At 45.8% G+C, this 18703-nt stretch overlaps 1 protein-coding gene across 1 annotated transcript in view; it reads right to left on the reverse strand.

Moving 5' to 3' along the window:
* The window catches only part of LOC144732883 (membrane-associated guanylate kinase, WW and PDZ domain-containing protein 1-like), a 315269-nt gene that overhangs the window by 38698 nt on the left and 257868 nt on the right, over positions 1–18703 (reverse strand). Inside the window, exons 11-14 of the mRNA XM_078614546.1 lie at positions 13718–14235; positions 10862–11078; positions 10320–10348; positions 6505–6709 (exon numbers count right to left, since the gene is read on the reverse strand). Coding sequence (XP_078470672.1) covers positions 6505–6709; positions 10320–10348; positions 10862–11078; positions 13718–14235 — 969 coding nt within the window. The remainder of the gene's footprint in view (positions 1–6504; positions 6710–10319; positions 10349–10861; positions 11079–13717; positions 14236–18703) is intronic.

Here is an 18703-nt window from a genome sequence, read left to right on the forward strand (position 1 = left end):
AATCGGGGCAGCCTTCCGAATGCGAGCGGCACATTCTACCGCTAAAGCCACCAGCAGTTTGGGGAAAATAAATAGAATCAATCGTACTGATATTTCGTGCAAATTATAGATTTCTATTCGCGTCATTCACGCTGTGTTACAGGATATGACAGAACGCAAGTTCAACTCCGAGTCGAGGGGATGACTCGGCCCATTGTTCCCTCTGGGGGATTATAAAACGAGATTAACACTTTGTGGGAACGTGACATTTCTGCAATTGGCTCAGCACCAACAGTAGCCGGCGGGCACTGACAGGATGCTAATTTGCACATGGAAGCCTCCGACTTGACCGTGGCTTTCTACTTTGCGTCATTAAACATTAACTCTGGCACGTTGGTGCTATATATGTTCACATTCGTAAAGAAAAAAAATAGCAAAGCAGATGAGTTTAGGTTTCAAAAAAAATATTCACCCAATCATAGACGGTTATTAAAATAATCTCATTTAAATTCTGACAGATCAGATTCTTTTTTTTTCCCAATTCACTTCTGGATGAAGAACCCATTCCCACGCCAAGGAAGTTACAGTGGTAAATTGACCATACTTCACCGGTAGATTGTAACGCGTTGTGTGCACAATCTGTAAAGACGGAGAATTATTTAAAGGAGATTTCACAGAACCACGTGCATTTTATGGTTAAGCAAAATCTATTATTGAGAATTCATGGGTTAACATTTTTTGTTTTAATTTTAAACGGTTGAGCGATGGCAGAGTGGTGAGCGCATTGCAACATGAACCCAGCGACACCAGTTCAATCCCCGGTCATGGTCAATGGTGGTATTGAAACCAGTCTTGCTTTGGTGAAGTATGGTCGAACAACAACAACGACCACAACAGGCAGGGAGACACGGCGTGTGGAGGGCTTTCATCCGACAGTGAATCAACAAAAAGGGTTATACCACGCTTGCAATCAACTCAAGAATAACTACTGTCTATCGACAGTCATTTTTACTCAGGCCGTAAATGCAAATCGTGGCTTTGTTTGAGCGTTCCCGGCTTAGCAGCAATGCGTTGATGGCCCCTCGAACGCTCCCCACCGAGACACAATCCACACACATCAATTCAACACATGCCCACCACGACGCGCGCTCCTTACAATGCGGCGCGCGCCTCCACGTCTCGCCTGTTTAGGGGGGCAGCACGATAATTTATTCAGCAAAGGGACATTTGAGAGATAAAGGTTTCACCTGCTGGATGCCAAATGAGCATGCACAAAAGAAATCTCCCCGCAGTTGCTAAAGATATCCATCTGGGTCTGATTGGCCACTGCTGAGGAGTAATAATAATAATAATTTACACTTCTAAATGGCCTCTCGCCCGGAGATCGCAAGGCGCGGTATAAAACACACACACACTCCGCAGGCTCACACCAATCAGATTCAAACACAAAAGGATTTAAGTTACGTAGAAAAAGCCCTGAAAAATAAGTTGCGTTTTAAGGCGCGATTTGAATGTAGCGAGGGGGGAGTGAACGTCCAGTGAATTCCGCAGCCTTTTGCAGGCGCTCGCTATGTTTGCACGCGAGTACGTTGAAATTCTCTCGCGCCGTACGTGGCCAACCGTGCTAATTGGAGGTGCGTAACGTCTGCTAAGGGAACTTTCTCCAACGGTTCAGGGAAAGGCTATGTTGCGACCAGATTTGCATATCTTTATCGACACCGGGCCACAAGTTTTGGGCAGCTCTTCTTACTTTCTGGAGCATCTCATAATCCAGAGAATCCGGCCGAGCTTGTCAAATGAATTTTACGGAGGGTGTACGAAAATTGGACGGATGAGGCAAACACGTAAGAAATAGTGCCCGTGCGAGACAAAACTAAGCCACGGAGGCAAATATTGAATGAGCCGGGAATGAGCATTCCCACGAAATGCGCATTTAGTCTGGGGGGGCCATGCGTGAAAAGGCCCGGGGTCACCCATCGTCGCACAGAGACGTGGCTTCGGCACGCACAACAGGCCAGACTCGGAAAACCGAAGTATTCGTGGTGAAATGCATTAGGCAAAAGGAGGTTCTTTTGCATACGAAGGAGCAGCGGCATCACTGAGGGCCTTGTACTAAACCCAAGCCAGGGCAATGTGCCACTCCGGTTACATTGCAATTGTGTGTATTGTAGACATTTAGGTACAGATGTAACTTTTTTTAAAATTATCAATCTATTAAATGCTGCTCACAGAGAACAGGTTTGATCCAAGGCCTTTTTTGTTGTGCTGTGTGTGAAAGCGAGTGGGATTATTGCTAAAAATAGATAAAAACATAAAACGGTCAATAAATATCACATGCCATGTTTGTGATCTGCCTTGATGAAGCTACATCACACGTGTGACTGTTTAAGGCAGGTTTTACAATGTCTTAAGGGTTTCAATGAACATACATTTCAGTGTCACATCCTATACCAGGACTTTGAAAAAATTACACCGTATTTTAAAATGTCGTATAACCACCTTAACACAGTCTGATGCAGCTGTCGGTACTGAAAAGACAGTTTGACAAGTTATCTTAAGAGATGTCTATGCACACGTTCATAGTATCATATGATTGACATACATACGTATAACCGTTGCAAATAGATCTGAGCAACTGTCAATGTGAAAACATACTTATCTATGATTTGAGTTTGATTACCATATTAAAAAAATGAAGAGGGAATTTTTTTTATTTCACATTCTTTCCTTGGCTAAGTTGTGATATTTTAAGAAATGGATTTCCAATAATTGCCAAAAGTTTCCCAGAAATAAAAAAACGGCATCGGCAAAAGCTCGTTAACAAAAGCGAGAAGGTGCAGACTCGTCATAAACTAGCTTGCAGCTCTCCCTTTTAAAGTAATATCACATTTAATTACTCTTGAAGCGATTCGATTTGGCAAACTGCGGGCATTAAATTAAGATTGCGGTGGCATTTCCTGAAGCCACTGCGGTAATTTGTCGTTTTCGTATTTTAGACATTTTCGCTTCGCAAACCCCAAACACTATGCGAGCACGCCTGGAAGGGAGCCATTTGGAGATTTCAACCGAGGCCTTGTTTTTTTATTTGTTCTGGAGTGTCCTTTTTGAACGGTGAACTCATGGCCCCCCCTTTCGATAAAAAAAAGGGGACCGAAGCCATTAAAAACTCCACATAACGTGACACTTCACTAAAGCGCTTCTCGCATGCATAGAAGCCGGAGAGAGCTGAAGGCCATTTCAAAGGCACACAGGCGACCAAACAACTAAAGCAGCAGCTGCTCTTCCCCGGGGAGAATGTGTAACACTAGTTGGCCATATACGTTTTTTTTATTTTTAGGTGATGAGAAAATATTTTTTTTTACTTACATTTCCTATGAAAATATTCGCAGAAGCAAGGCATTTTTGGAATCACATTATAATTAAGATCTAATTGGGTCTGGCTTTTATTTTATTTACATGAAAGATGGCATCTCACACTGTGAAAGAGACAATGCACTGAAGGGGGAAATATTAAAAAACATACGCATAACTAAAGCTACCACAAACCCTCATTCATTCCATTTAAACATAAAGACGGCCGACTAATGTTTAATTCCATTTAATTATCACAGGCTACAGATTAACAGTGGCATTGTAACACAAAAGAATGGATGGTAGTCATAACTCTCTGCATGCATAAAGCACGGGCGGTTTCTTTCGCGATTTTTATTGCAATCTCCATTTAGCACAAGCAGAAAAAATTAACCACGGTGAATTTGTGTTGGGTGATGATGGTCTACTTGCCTATTGCTTTGGTCCACCTAGCACTCCACACTGACACACAGTCTAGGTGGCGAGACATCACAACATCTGTGACACAATAATCACAGTGCTCATGAAATAGACCTCACGGCACAGAATCGATTCTTTTCGCCGGCGTTTTGGCAAATCTCATTCCTTCTGCTGCACCACAGCGTGGATTTTCCTTTGTCATCCGAAAGATGAGGTTTGCACAACGCGTAAAAACAACTTGCGTTCGATTACAGATAGGCCGAGGAGCAGAGACCATTGGTAAGGTTAAAGCAATAGAAATTGAGAAGCGCTGCCTCTGAGCCCGTGCAAAATAAGTGGAGAGACATCAAAAGGAAAATAGACATTCAAACAGGCACATGTAAAGGGTGACATGGTGTCAAGATAAACACGCTCACAGAGACAATTTTAATCGAGAAGATGGATTCTGGCTTAGCAATCATTGGAAGGACGTAATAAACCATTTTGATACACATTAGGGTAGGTAGAATAATACATAGTGTTATGTTGAAATGTGGTTTATTGCAATACAGTATATAATTTAATGTTGGGTTTATCTATGGCAGTATATAGTACGGTATATGCTCGGTTGATGTAAGAGAATAAAGTTTAGATGGAAGCATATTATATAACTTTTACGACGTAGTATTGTAATGTATTACTTGCTGTTAGTAACTCAGCTTATTGTAGAGTATAGTAAGTATACTGATGGTGCTATGCAGTTTATATTTTAGTCTTTGTATGTAGTTTATACCTTAGTTTTCTACGGTGTTGTTTAGTTACTGCAGCTACATTTCATTGGCATTCCTTTCCTTTGTTAATGCTAATCCCTGCACCCCCCCTTGGTGCTCTTCATCCTGCATAGTGCGTGGGCATGGTATGACTTTGAAGCCCCCCCGCCCCCTGCGCATTTCCCATGTATATGCTAAACTCATCTTGATATGCCCATTCTTTTTGTTAAGGCGCTCTTCTACCACCCCCAACCCAGCTTATATGTAAGTTCCTAGCTTGAAGTGTCTCATTCTTCACCTGAGGACGGCTGCTTGCGTTGTGGCCGAAACGTCGTGAGAATTGTTTCATTTTATTATGTTTTATTTTTATTATTTTATTACTTCCCTTCTACGTGACTTTACCGAAAAAACCAAGAAGATGAACGCTCACAGTTCATCATCAATGGGACAGACTTATGGTGAGTTTACGCGTGCCTGTGTGTAATCTGTTGTTTTGTGTGTTTGATAGTTTTCTTGGCATATGTTCACATCCATATCTCTTGGAGTGTTTGTTTGACACTCACTGGACAATGAGAGAAAATGCCTAAAAATAGATAATATTACCTAATGTTACTTAAAACGTCCCATTGATCTCATATCTCTCTACGCTCTCTCTTCTGGCTCAAGACAAGGGCCATTGCCTGAAAAATCATCATCATCATCATCGTCGTCATCATCATCTGCACGGTAAATCCACCTGCGGGACAGAGGCCTCCCCATGCCACCACCGCCAGCACCACCACAGTTCCACGATGTGGCAAAGCCACTAGCAACCTGCACACGAGCCAATTTTGTCACTCCACCTCCAAGTGGGGGGGCGGGGGGGGGGGGGAGACCTCGGTGCTTCGACATTGTTTTACCATTTAACGCTTTCATGACTGCAGGGATTCATCTTCTTGGTTCTTTCGGTAAAGTCACGTGACTTGACCGAAAGAACCAAGAAGATTGTTTTACCACTTAAATGGGACTATCGTTTTTAATGAAAAAATAACGGATAATACACTGTAACATGATAACAAATTGTATGTTAATAGCTTCAAAGAGTCTCCCACTTGTTCGCCATCATTGTCAACGCGTGCCCTGGAATCATCTCCAGGTGGTCTCCAGAACCAGGAGGCGGCACATTTCTTGTGGCATCGTTTTAAATGCTCAGAAGCGTTCACATTTTTTTGTTTTTCCAAGCACCCTGTGCTATACTCTTAGGTTTTTTCGGTAAAGTCACGTAGGTAAAAAATAAAATTAATAAAATAATAGAAATAAAATAATAAAAAATCACGACGTTTCGGAGGCAACACAAGTCTCCGTCATCAGGTGGGACCGTCACAGCCAGTGGCGGCTCCTGCAAAATCTCTCAGGGGGGTCAAATGTCTGGATGATTTATAAGGATAAGGTCCACCCATGCAAAGGATAAATTAACAGCTTAAGCATGTAAAGGCAACTTCACTTCTTTAATATTAATGAAAAATAAAGTGACTCTTACAATACATCTTGTTTGTTTCTATACTCACTATTAATACAATCCACTCAAGTTTATTTTATTAAAGATTCCACTAGGTGGCGACAAATAATATTGTTGGATGCAACGTGCTTACGTATGATGACGTAAGCACGTTAGTGCGAGCCCTCCCGGAAGCCATAGAGAATGCATTGCAGCGCCCCCCGTTCGAAAAAAAACATCTTTGAATGTAAGTCTATGGGGCCAATCGGGGCGATTCTCAGCCGGAGTGAAATCGCCCAAAAAGAGGCGGTACTCCACAGAACGTGACATCACGCTGATTGGACTATATCCAGAGGCACAGTGACGGCTAGCGTGACTCTGTGGTTGAATGACATTGGTGGTGCGTCGCCCAATCGCCCTAATGAAGAAACCGCCCCTGGTCACAGCCAGACCTAAGTGATGCAGTAGTTCGATGCGGTGCCACCACGCGGTGCCACCGCGCGGGGAGCATTCGGCGGGGTCACTCACATCGGAAGTCGTAGGTCACCGCCGCCTCCTCGTAGTGCTGCGGGCCCAGCCCCCCCCGGCGCTCCTGCCCATCCGAATGCGAGGGGGAGGCGGAGGGCTTCATGAGGCTGAGGGGTGGGGCCATGGGCGGCACGGTGGGCGGCGCTATCCTCAGCGGGGGCAGGCCGTACTGGGGACACGCCTGGTTTTTTAGCCTCTCCGTCACCTGTGTTGCACACGCACGCGCACACACACAGCAGCAAAGACACAAAGATTTCCCCACCCACCCCCTCCCCCCCCGTGTAGCCTCGACAGACTGTCGGGGGCAAGCGCAGTTCCCGAGTAGCACCTATGAAGCAGAGGTCGCAAACGGGTTTTAATTCCTTACCCGTACCCGGTCACACCAGGGTAGCAATCGGATACCCGTACCCGTACCCTACCCGATACCCGGCTATCCGTACCCGGCCGGGTATCGGGTAGTATACGGGTACCCGATTGCGACCTCTGGGATGAAGCCATGTTGCAGGTGCGGGTGGGTTGATTCTAGGAACTTGAATTGTGAAAAAAGACAAGACGTTGGGAAATGAGTGACAAATGGTGACTCACCAGTGACTCACGGCCTACCCGTACCCAGCCGCACCAGGGTGGCAAACGGGGACCTGTACCCGTATCCGGCTGGGTACAGGTAGCCGGGTATCGGGTAGGGTACGGGTATCGGGTACCCGGTTGCGACCTCTGCTATGAAGGCCGGCACGGCACATGAGGGGGTGGGGGGTGGGTGGCCAGCATCACGCCGGACCCCCTTTGTATCCCGAGTGGCGACGTTTACACACAGCACCAGGTACTCATCTGAGGCTGAGTCGACCTAGGGGACCCGGTTCAAGTAATCATTCTCTTAGGTTTTTTCGGTAAAGTCACGTAGGTAAAAATAAATAATGAAAATAATAGAAATAATAATAGAAATACAATTATAAATAATTTAAAATATAACATTTATAAATACAATTATAAATAATTGCTAATTTTATTTCTATTATTATTTTTATAATTTTTATTATTTATTATTACCTACGTGACTTTACCGAAAAAAGCCAAGAGTATGAATCCTTGCAGTCACGAAAGCCTCAAATCTAGAATCAAGTAATCATCACCGATGTTGGCCGTGAGCGGGAAACAAACCCAGGTCACCGGGTTCGTGGCGCAGCGTGGCGCTAACCGCTACACTACCGCCCCCCACGCACGGCAGCACACACGCACAAACAGAAAGAAGCAAAGAGCTCCTCCTATAACCGGAACACAGCTTTTGGGGCGAGTGCCTGTCAATGCCGGCACGACGATGTGCAGGGTGTGTGGCCGGGCTTTCGTTTCCACGTGTTTTGACGTTTACACATCGCGCGTTTTATGGTTGGGTCGGCGTAGGGGAGGGCACAGCACTGGTTAGGTGATGTCGCTCGCAATTGATGTCAGCCGTGGCCGGTGAATTACCTTCTGGATGCCGGGTTTGTCATGCGTCCCGCTAACCACTACACCTCCGCTCCCCATAGACCCACGCACACAAAGGTCGCCTGTTGAATCTGTGTGCACAAGAACCTATTAAGCCAATGAGTAGCCCAGCCGCGGATGGCAGGGTTGGTATGGCTGGCAATGAGCCCGCTGCTTTGTTCTCTCCGGTGCTGATGCTCACACACGGCACCAGGTAAGGCGGAGTCGACCATAGAAGAAGAAAGCCTTGGACAGGCGTAGATTCAACACACACCTGTTCCATGATGTAGTCACAGTGAGATTGTCTACGTCTTTCGCAAGGCAGATGTTGGGCAGAAGTAGTCAAGTAAAAAATAAATACACGTCCAAGAGTACTCCATAACCCTATGGCCAAAGAGCAGTGCTCAATTCCATTAGTACGTCCGAAAAAAGTAGTGCAATTTCCACTTTCCTACGACGAGAAGCAATCTCCGCGCAAAATATACACTTCCCACAAAGAGGCAGTTAATTTACAACCCCACAGAGATGACGGGCAGAGGTGACCCATGACCGGGATTTGAACTTAGAGCCACTCTCTTTGCTTGAGAATGGCTCTATCGCAGTGCCAGCCGTCGGATGTGTAGTTAAGAAAAGGAGTTTGCACAGCTATTAACAACCCATTCTAAAGCAATGGCGTACTTGGGTAATTTGCCGTAGAAATTACTGGGAAGCTGTTGGAATCACCCCCCCCTCCACCCCGCCCTGAACAAACTGGCTTAGTGACAGAGGCTGCCCCGCTCTGCTGGGTCATCCAGCTGTCTAAATGTCATCGCTGCAGCGCTCGCTCAACTGATTTATCAGCCTCTCAATAATTACGTGCATTAATCAGTCAAGCAGCCAGCCAGCCAAGCCTAATGATCAGTGAATCAATCATTTTAATCAATCGGATCAATAATAATCGTCTACATTCTCAGAATCGTAAATTGTCTTTTATGTGACCGAGGGGTCGTGCTCGTTTGATGAAGTGATAGCTTATTTTGATCCAAGAGATCCTGAACGAACTTTAACATTTGACCTCGTTGAAAAAAAAGTGCTGGAAAATGTTTACCGTGCTATTCTTGTGTAGGGGTTTTAGACTTTGAAGAAATGCTCTGCCCGATTGCCGGATTTGTTTGGAAATTGTTTTTGTTTGGGGAAAAAAAATCCTGGTAAGGTGTGGGAAACAGATGGAGAAGTATTTGTGGGTGAACTTAAAATGTATAAAGTTAAAATTATGGGTAATTGTGGCGCCATGGTGGTGAGATGTTAACTACCTCACATAGTATACAGGAAGTCATGGGTTCGATCGCGACCCTGATGCCTGCATATTTGGGGTTTGCATGTTCTTCCCATGTTCGCGTGTATTTTTCTCCGGTTTTTACCTCCACATTTAGAATCAACATGCGTTTTAGAGTATTTGGCAGCTAGAAGTGTTTACTTCAGCTATCATTTGTGGCCAGGTCATTTCTGAAAAAGAGCTTACGGGGCTTACCTGGTAAAATAAAAATAGTTCTAGTTTTATACTTTAGTTCAATCATATGTCTCAGTGGTCTAGCACCTGTGTGAATAAAGAACGCCAACTGGGGATCATAAAATAATTTACTTTACTGCAATAATGACATTCATAACATGAGCAATGGAATTAATAGCTTGGCCAGGAGAGACAAATCAATATATCCTCTTGATACGAATGAAAAGACACCAAACCATTCGACACGAATATAAAATGTGGATACTGATAAAGATAGAACAATACATTTAACCTGCAATAACACATTCCTGCGGAGGGAGCTGGTAGGAACGTTGGGTTGCTCGGTCAATGGCCAGGGTCAACGGCGACGTGGTGTATTCCGCAAATATGCCCGACTGTGAGGGCGGGCACAAGCCGGCGTGAGTAGGTTAAACGTTGAGTTTTATAAGGGTACCACGGGGTGACCAACCCCTCCCCTCCCCACCCAGCCCCACCCCTCCCACCCCCCACCCAGCCCCAACCCTTCCCACCCAGCCCCTCCCTCCCCACCCAGCCCCTCCCTGCACGACGGACGGACGGACACAATAATCCCCTGTGGGCTGGTGTAACCAGGAGGTTCCTACCAGTATTATTGGGATGTTAAGATAACAATCTGCAATTCCGGTGAGCATATTTTATAGAAAGAATAATTGGAACAAACTCCTGCCAGTTATTATAATAACTGTATTTCATTTAGCTTTCAGTGCCCCATTAGTTAATTTGTAATTAAGAGTCTGGAGGCAGTAGTAGAATGGGTTTAATCAGAATAACAAAACATTTAATTCCACCATCAACCCCTTATAAACATTTAACAAAAAAAACATACCTGATTAGATGTTCTCGGAGAGTAATATCCTGTTGAAAAAAAGTACAAGGCAATTAAATTTAATCACTTTAATGTTATATTAAAGAGATTTAACGCGGCGTAACTTTTGACTTGTATTATTCGGGCGGCAGGGTTTGCAACGGTTATGGAAACAACACTTGAGCCTCACGGCAAAAAGGGAGCGTGGGTTCGATCCACAAAATCAAGCTCCACGCTGCAAGCAACAGCAGCAGCAAGCAACAGCAGCAGCAGCAAGCAGCAGCAGCAACAGCAAGCAGCAGCAAGCCACAGCAGCAGTAAGCAACAGCAAGCAGCAGCAACAGGAAGCAGCAGCAATCGACAGCAAGTGGCATGCGGCAGCAGTGGCAAGCAGCAACAGCAACAGCAAGCAGCAGCAAGCCACAGCAGCAGTAAGCAACAGTAAGCAACAGCAAGCAGCAGCAGCAGCAAGCAGCAGCAGATAGTCCCCATCTCTGAAGGGGCGGCTAACATCGTTCCCCCGCTAGGTTTTTAAATGGTCCCCCCCGCCCCGCCTCGCTCACCCTCGCGGTGGATCGTGACGATGGTCTCGCTGCCCGTGGGGCACTCCTTGAGCAGCTCCACGACGTGCGTGTGCGAAAGCGGCCGCACGTTCTGCTTGTTGATCTCGGCGATGATGTCCCCCTCCCGGAGGCCTCGGCAGCGAGGGCCGTCCAGGATCTGCTTGACGCGCTGGCCCGCCGGCGTGTCCGTGATGGTGAAGCCGAAGCCCAGGAGGCCCTGCGTGCGGAAAAACCGCGCTCGGAGGTCAACTGGGAAGAAAAACCATGCGCGTGCATGGATACTGTCCTCGCGAGGCATTGAATCGGCTTCCAACGATGGCGATAGTGCTCGCGGCAGGCGCTCAGGAAGGAGCGCATTGATGCAGGAAGAGTCCCCAATAGCGAAACAACTTTGCAATTAAGCTGAGCTCATCGTGGATCGATTCTATGAGAATTGTTCTTCCTCCTCCCACCACCGACTGACGGACAGAGCTCACGGTTTAATGCTATTCTTAGGTTTTTTCGGTAAAGTCACGTAGGTAAAACATCAAAATTAATGAAAATAAAATAAAAATAAAATAAAAAACAAAAATCACGACGTTTCGGAGGCAACACAAGTCTCCGTCATGAGGTGGGACCGTCACAGCCGAATTAGCTGCATCAAGTGAGCTAATTCGGCTGTGACGGTCCCACCTGATGACGGAGACTTGTGTTGCCTCCGAAACGTCGTGATTTTTGTTTTTTATTTTATTTTATTTTCATTAATTTTGATGTTTTACCTACGTGACTTTACCGAAAAAACCTAAGAATATGATTCCTTGCAGTCACGAAAGCTTCAAATCTAGGTTTAATGCTTTCATCCTTAGAAAAGAGTAAAAAGAAACAACCCCCACGGTTTTACTCAAGAATTAATCCGTGACATTTGGAAACAGATCACATATGTCGGTGCCAGAGAGGTTGTTTGAGAATAGCACACCTGTTTGTTCAAAAGGACAAAGACCGACAGCGAGACTTGTAAAGTTGAGCCATTAAGCTGGCTTTATCATTACAGAGCACATCTGCCAACCCGGCATGATTCAGGTGACGGGTAGATTACCGCAAAGCAGGTGGTGTCCAATCCTGGTTTTCAGAGCACATAAATTTCCTTTAATAACGCGGTTTAGAACCCGAGCTGTACACTCATCTCTCTTCAGTACAGCAGCAGCGTGTGCGCTAATCTCATTTATTTAGAATTAGCACCCCCCCCCCCCGCCGCCATGTGAAATAGTTATCGATTGTTCCTCTGTGACCAGCAATAACACGAGATCAAGGCCCTCCACTGTTGCTGTCTGCTGTGTTCTTGGCAGCTCAATAGCAATAATAGCATTCATAATTTAGGGTTCAAAATGGCCACACAATGAGGACATGCCTGCCTTTAGCTCCCCGCTTATTGCCTTCCCTGTCTTGGTTTATAGGCGGTCAGAGTAATTTAGATTGCACTGCTGTATACCTACCTAGCCCATTATTGTTTCAATGTTATTTTCCCTTTATATATATTCTTATTGTACCACGTAATAAGAGCGAAATAAACGCGAATAGCAGGAATGTGGAACTGAGCAGGGCGTTACAAACCGTCGTGTTTGACCAGTCCAGGATACGTTTAAATGTCGCAGCTACTAGACAAACCATCACTCTGTTAACATATTTAGATTTTAGAGATGTTTAACCTGTCTTATATTGAAAAAGTATTCCTTCCTCTGTGGTTCTTAATGGGAATGAAATGCATATATATATTTGCTTGGTGATTACAATAACGCAAGTGCTTTGAAACTATATCCTACGCAAAATTCCATACTGGAAGTAAAGTCAACTATTTATTTACTTACTTTTTTGCACTTCATACTGTCTCCTTTGTGTGACGACCTGTGGTGTTTCGATGGTGTATTGATGAAGACCATCGCATTGATGTGTGGTCAAACAAACCCCGTGACTGACATGGCATGGGGAGGCCTTCATCCAGCAGTGGAATGTCAAAAGGATATAATTCATTGCTTGAATGTTGTATCGTTTCATGTGCATGAATACAGATAAAGGTGCGGCCCTGCAATCGCTTACTCACGCCGCACCGCTGGCGGAAGGGTCGATACTCGCAGGCGCCCTAGGGAGCACCTCTGCATGACATGTTGCCTACTCTTCCATACTAGCCAGACACCCTGGAAGAGGTAGGAGTACCCACACTTTACCCCGCCGCACGCAATCTGCCTATCGATTGCGGCGTAATCCCACTGGATGGACAGAGGCGGAGGGCACATGAGAAAGTCGCACCGCCATTTAAACCGGCAATGCCGGGAGATCGGACCAAACCGGCGGACCCCTGGATTGCAAGCCCCGTGCTCGAACCTTCACGCGATCACGGGCAGGCAGCGTCCACGCGTACGCATACCAGGCATCTTAACCGCCACACACAGACGCATCATGCTACTGTGGCGGGGTGTTAACGCCCTCGCCTGGTATGTAGGCCGTGGGTTCGATGGTGACCCCGACGCCTGTACATTTGGAGTTTGCGTGTCTCTCTCCCTGTGGTCGTGTGGATTTTTCCCTCTGGCTCCTTCAGTTTTTCACTCCGCATTTAGAAACACGCGTTTAGATGATTGAGATCATTTGGCTGCTGTAAATGTCTACATTATAAGCCAGGTCGCTTCTGAAAAAAACAACCTAATAGCTCAGTGGGCTTTAGCTTATAATTATTATTTTTAGTGATTTGCTTACATTTCCTACACTTGTGCCCACCTATCGTACTTGTCGCATTGCGCTGTTGTTGTTGTAACGTTCGGATTTCTCGAGCAGTTAAAATCAAAGCAATTCCGACGATTCCCATTCACTCCGCCGCCCCCGTACCTTCACTATGTGCACGGTCATGAGCTCCGGCTGCGTGGCGATGGAGGACGCCAGCGACACATTGTCCGAGTGCAGCAGCGGCCCTTGGAGTTGCCCCTGGGCACCGGGAACCGCCCCCAGGGAGGCCGCCGCCTGGCCCAGCATCCCGTCCAGCGGCCCCAGCGTGAGCGAGCAGTTGTCGCGCGTGCTGTCCTGCGAGCTCACTCCCGACGTGGACGTCTGCGACGCGTGGTGGTTGCCGTTGTTGGTGCCGTCGGTGAGGCCGAGGCCACCGCCGCCGCCGCAGACGACGCCGCCGGTGCCCTTCCCCCCCTCCAGCACGACGGGCTCCTTGTCACAGATGGCCACCGACGTGACGAGGGTCGTCGAGGGGTCGTCGGGGTCGAAGGGCAGCGGGTAGCCGCGGCACAGCTGGAGGCCCACCTGCTGGCCGATGGGGATGGCCTGGAAGATCTTCACCACCTCCGCGTGTGTGTAGCCCAGCACGCACGTGCTGTTCACCGAGACGATCACGTCCCCTGCGGCGACAGGGGCAGAGGACGCGCGCGCACACACGTGTGCTTGTGGGTCACCGAGAGAGGCGCTGGGACGACGCAGGAGGATCCTGCGGAAAGCGCGCCGAGATGACCTTTACCACCACCATCGCCACGAACACCGGCACGAACACCGCCACCGCCACCACACGCATCCTCCTCAACCCAACTTCCCATAAACACTGCAGACCGGAAGGTAGTGTAAGCTGTTAAAGGTAGTTGCCCACAAACTCTGAGACAATGACGGACATACATTTGTATGTATGTTGAACTTCTTTCACGCCATACATAGCCAACCGTGCTAATCGGAGGATATTTGCAATGTCCCTTCAATTAATTTTCTTCCTGGACCACCTTGGATACTCTACGTGGGCACCCAAGGCTACTTGATGCCCCAGCTTTAAAATAATTCCCATGGTGGTAAGATGTTAACTATATCGCCTGGCATACAGGAGGTCGTGAGTTCCATCCCAATCCTGACGCCTGTATATTTGGAGTTTGCGTGTTCTCCCTGTGGTCGCGTGTATTTTTCTCCGGGTCCTCAGTTTTTTTCCTCCACATTTAGAATCGACATCACGTGTTTAGAGTATTTGGCTTCGATATAATGTCCGCATGATGCTAAGCTACTTCGTTGGGCTATCATTTGTGATGGCCAGGTCGCTCCGGAAAAAGAGCTGTATAGTTCAGTGGGCCATACCTGGTTAAAAAAAAATTTGTTGAGTTAATATTTTTTTGGTTCATTCCCATGCTCCTCCAGTTTGGTGGAAAGGCAGGAGGAGAGAAACGAGTGTAACAGGAGGGGGGGGTATGCTCATCAACAATAAAAAAAGAAAATGTTTTCATAATTAATCACCGCCGCTGCAAGTTTATTTAAAATTGAGTCATTGCAACTTTTTTTTCCCACTGGCAAAAGTGTTCTCATACATCATACAATGTTTCAGCTATTACAATTTTGCAGGATTAACTAATTTACGTATACGTTCTGCTCACTGAAAGCAATGTGTGTGTGTGTGTGTTTTAACTCGTTGAAAGAAATACAGACTTGGTCATTCAGAGCTCGGTCCGAGGAAAGTGAGTGCTCAGAGGAGGAGAACAACATAGACTGATGAAGATGATGCGTGCGCAGCGCTGGGTGGTGCCAGGAGAGGTCATCTCTGCCGAAAAATCATCATCAGAAATATATTTATACTGGAGGAAATCTGACAAGCTATAAAGCTCTTTTTCAGAGATGTCCAGTATAAGACAGAGCCCCTGCAGTGTCGGAGAGTCCAGCAAAACTTGCGTGCTGTCGTGGTTTACGACATCTGTGAAAAGAGCTTCATAGCTCATCGGATTCCATCCAGTCTAAATAAAGATTCTGCTTCTGATTACGACTGCGTGTCCATGGTCTCATAATTGCAAAGTGGTGATTCCATGAATGAATGGTTAATTCACTCCACTCCCCACCCCCTTCATCTCCAGGGATCTGCTGGGGTAGCATATTTTAATTAATAAAAATAAATATTTTACCGCAAGCACTACAAATCACAAGTGAGATTGCACTTCACACGGCTCTGTAGTGATGATGATGATGATCCTCCGAGTCATCCTGGCTTTCAACGATGTAATTGAGAAACCGTCATTAACATATTGTGAAGCGTTTGCAGGATTTGGTCACAATTAATTTTGAGCGACCACAATTAGCAAACACCTCGTTCTTTGCACCATTTCAGAGCCGTGTGTGTTTTGATTTGATAGCCTACGCATTCTTCTTGGTTCTTTCGGTAAAGTCACGTAGAAGGGAAATAATGAAATAATAAAAATAAAACATAATTCAATAATTCTCACGACGTTTCGGCCACAACGCAAGCAGCCGTCCTCAGGTGAAGAACAGGTCTGTCGGAAAGACAGCGTCTGAATGGGCACCACCAAGCTTGACGCTGTCTACACCTGAGGACGGCTGCTTGCGTTGTGGCCGAAACGTCGTGAAAATTATATTTTGTTTTATTTTTATTATTTTATTATTTCCCTTCTACGTGACTTTACAGAAAGAACCAATAAGATGAATCCCTGCAGTCACGAAAGCTTTAAATCGAAATTTAGCCTACTCATTCGTCGTAGTATCGACCAAAATTGCTTTTAATTCGGATTAAACTCACCTAGGATCAGCATCGAATTGCTTGGAATTGATTCTCAATCAAAATGACAAATCTTTACAAATGCACTTCCGGAGCTTCGAGATGTTAACCACCTCGCCTGGTATACAGGAGGTTGTGGATTCGATCCCAACGCCTGCTGTATATTTGGAGTTTGCATGTTCTCCCTATGGTCGCGTGGAACTTCCGGTTTTTCCCTCCACATTTTTAATCAACATCACTCGTTTAGAGTATTTGTCTGCGATGAATTTACACGCGACAAGCCACTTCGTTGAGCTATCATTTGTGGCCAGGTCGCTTCTGAAAAAAAGAGCTATATGGCTCAGTGGGTCTTACCTGGTAAAATTTTTTGTTTTTGTTTTAAACAATCTACCCCTCAGAATCACCTCAACTCAGACTTTGATGCAGAATTTGTTTTTTTTTCTGTTTGCAGTCACGTGCTAAATTAACCAAAAGCACCTGCTATAAACTTAACCAAATTTTTTCACCGGATATAATTTATCATACTCTTTGGTTCTTTTGGTAAAGTCACGTAGGTAGAAATAAAAAAATAAAAAAATAATTGATTTGATGTGATTTGTTTTATTTGATTTTATTTCTACCCACGTGACTTTACCGAAAGAACCAAAGAGTATGGATTTCTGCAGTCACGAAAGCTTCAAATCAACATTGATCATGTATCATCTTAACTAACAAAAAAAAAGATACAATTAAAGTACACAGGTTGGACGCGCTAAGAAATGTAGGCTATTCATAGCTACGCATAACAACTTTATTTTACGTAAGTTGTATAAAAGATAAAAAATAATGTATAGCTACAGGCAAGGTGTTAGTCATCTCTAAATTGCCGACGACATGGCCATCACAACAACCAATGGGAACGAATTACAGGAAATGAATTGCTTTTAACAAAGAGGCTGCAAAGTTGAAGTCAAGCCGACTACAAAGTATACAAAACTAGCCTGACTACCCGGCTTCGCCCGGGACTTGCATTCTTGTCTTGGATTAATACACGACCTACGTGGAGGGTGGGGGATACGTGACGTCAGCAGGCACACTGCGTGACGCTGCCGCATGCGGGTGACATCACAGATGTGACGTCACCGCTCACTTGCCGTGCAATATATATCCATTATTGCGCCTCCCCCCCCCCCCCCCCAAAATAGAAAATTATATTTTTATACTTTTTGCATTGTGTACAGTCTGGAAGCTACCCACTTGCCAAATTTCAAGTTTGTTGCATGTCGGGAAGTATGCTAAACATTTAGAACAGACACACATATTCACAAATTTCCCTTATATATAGATGAATGCACAACAAGTTTTATGAACACAATAATTGTGTGGGGAGAGGGCAGCTGGGCACCACTGCATGACTATGCGTATGTCAGCACGCAATCATTGCTGGCACATTTTTTTCCATCAAAACAATGAAATGAAGGGGTGAATCAGGACATGACGAGAGAGTTTTTGTTTTTTGTTGCCGAAATTAAATTGATGAAAGCAAAGCAACGTAGCAGTGTTCCTGAAAGAGACTAACATTGCATTGAGTGCATAACCTTGCGTGGACACTGCCAATAAAGTACACGACATAAGTTGCGGCCTGTGCACAAAACAATTACGGAGCGATGCATATACTTTAAATTAAACCGAGAGAGCGAAGGGAACAACACATGGATCAGAGAACACGTGCAAGCTAGAGACGTCACACTGACTTTTGAGGAAAGTAAAAGGTCGCCACGATGGAGATGTTAACTCTCTCGCCTGGTGTACAGGAGGTCGTGGGTTCAATCCCGACCCTGACGCCTGCTGCTGTATATTTGGAGTTTGCGTGTCTCTCTCTTTCATCATCATCACGGTGGCTAGGAGATGTTAACTACCTCGACTGGTGTACAGGAGGTCGTGGGTTCGATCCCGACCCTGACGCCTGCTGCTGTATATTTGGAGTTTGCGTGTCTCTCTCTTTCATCATCATCACGGTGGCTAGGAGATGTTAACTACCTCGACTGGTGTACAGGAGGTCGTGGGTTCGATCCCGACCCTGACGCCTGCTGCTGTATATTTGGAGTTTGCGTGTCTCTCTCTTTCATCATCATCACGGTGGCTAGGAGATGATAACTACCTCGACTGGTGTACAGGAGGTCGTGGGTTCGATCCCGACCCTGACGCCTGCTGCTGTATATTTGGAGTTTGCGTGTCTCTCTCTTTCATCATCATCACGGTGGCTAGGAGATGTTAACTACCTCGACTGGTGTACAGGAGGTCGTGGGTTCGATCCCGACCCTGACGCTTGCTGCTGTATATTTGGAGTTTGCGTG

This window comes from Lampetra planeri, chromosome 44 (genome assembly GCF_965212315.1).
Source record: "Lampetra planeri chromosome 44, kcLamPlan1.2.h2, whole genome shotgun sequence".
Taxonomy (NCBI): Eukaryota; Metazoa; Chordata; class Hyperoartia; order Petromyzontiformes; family Petromyzontidae; genus Lampetra; species Lampetra planeri.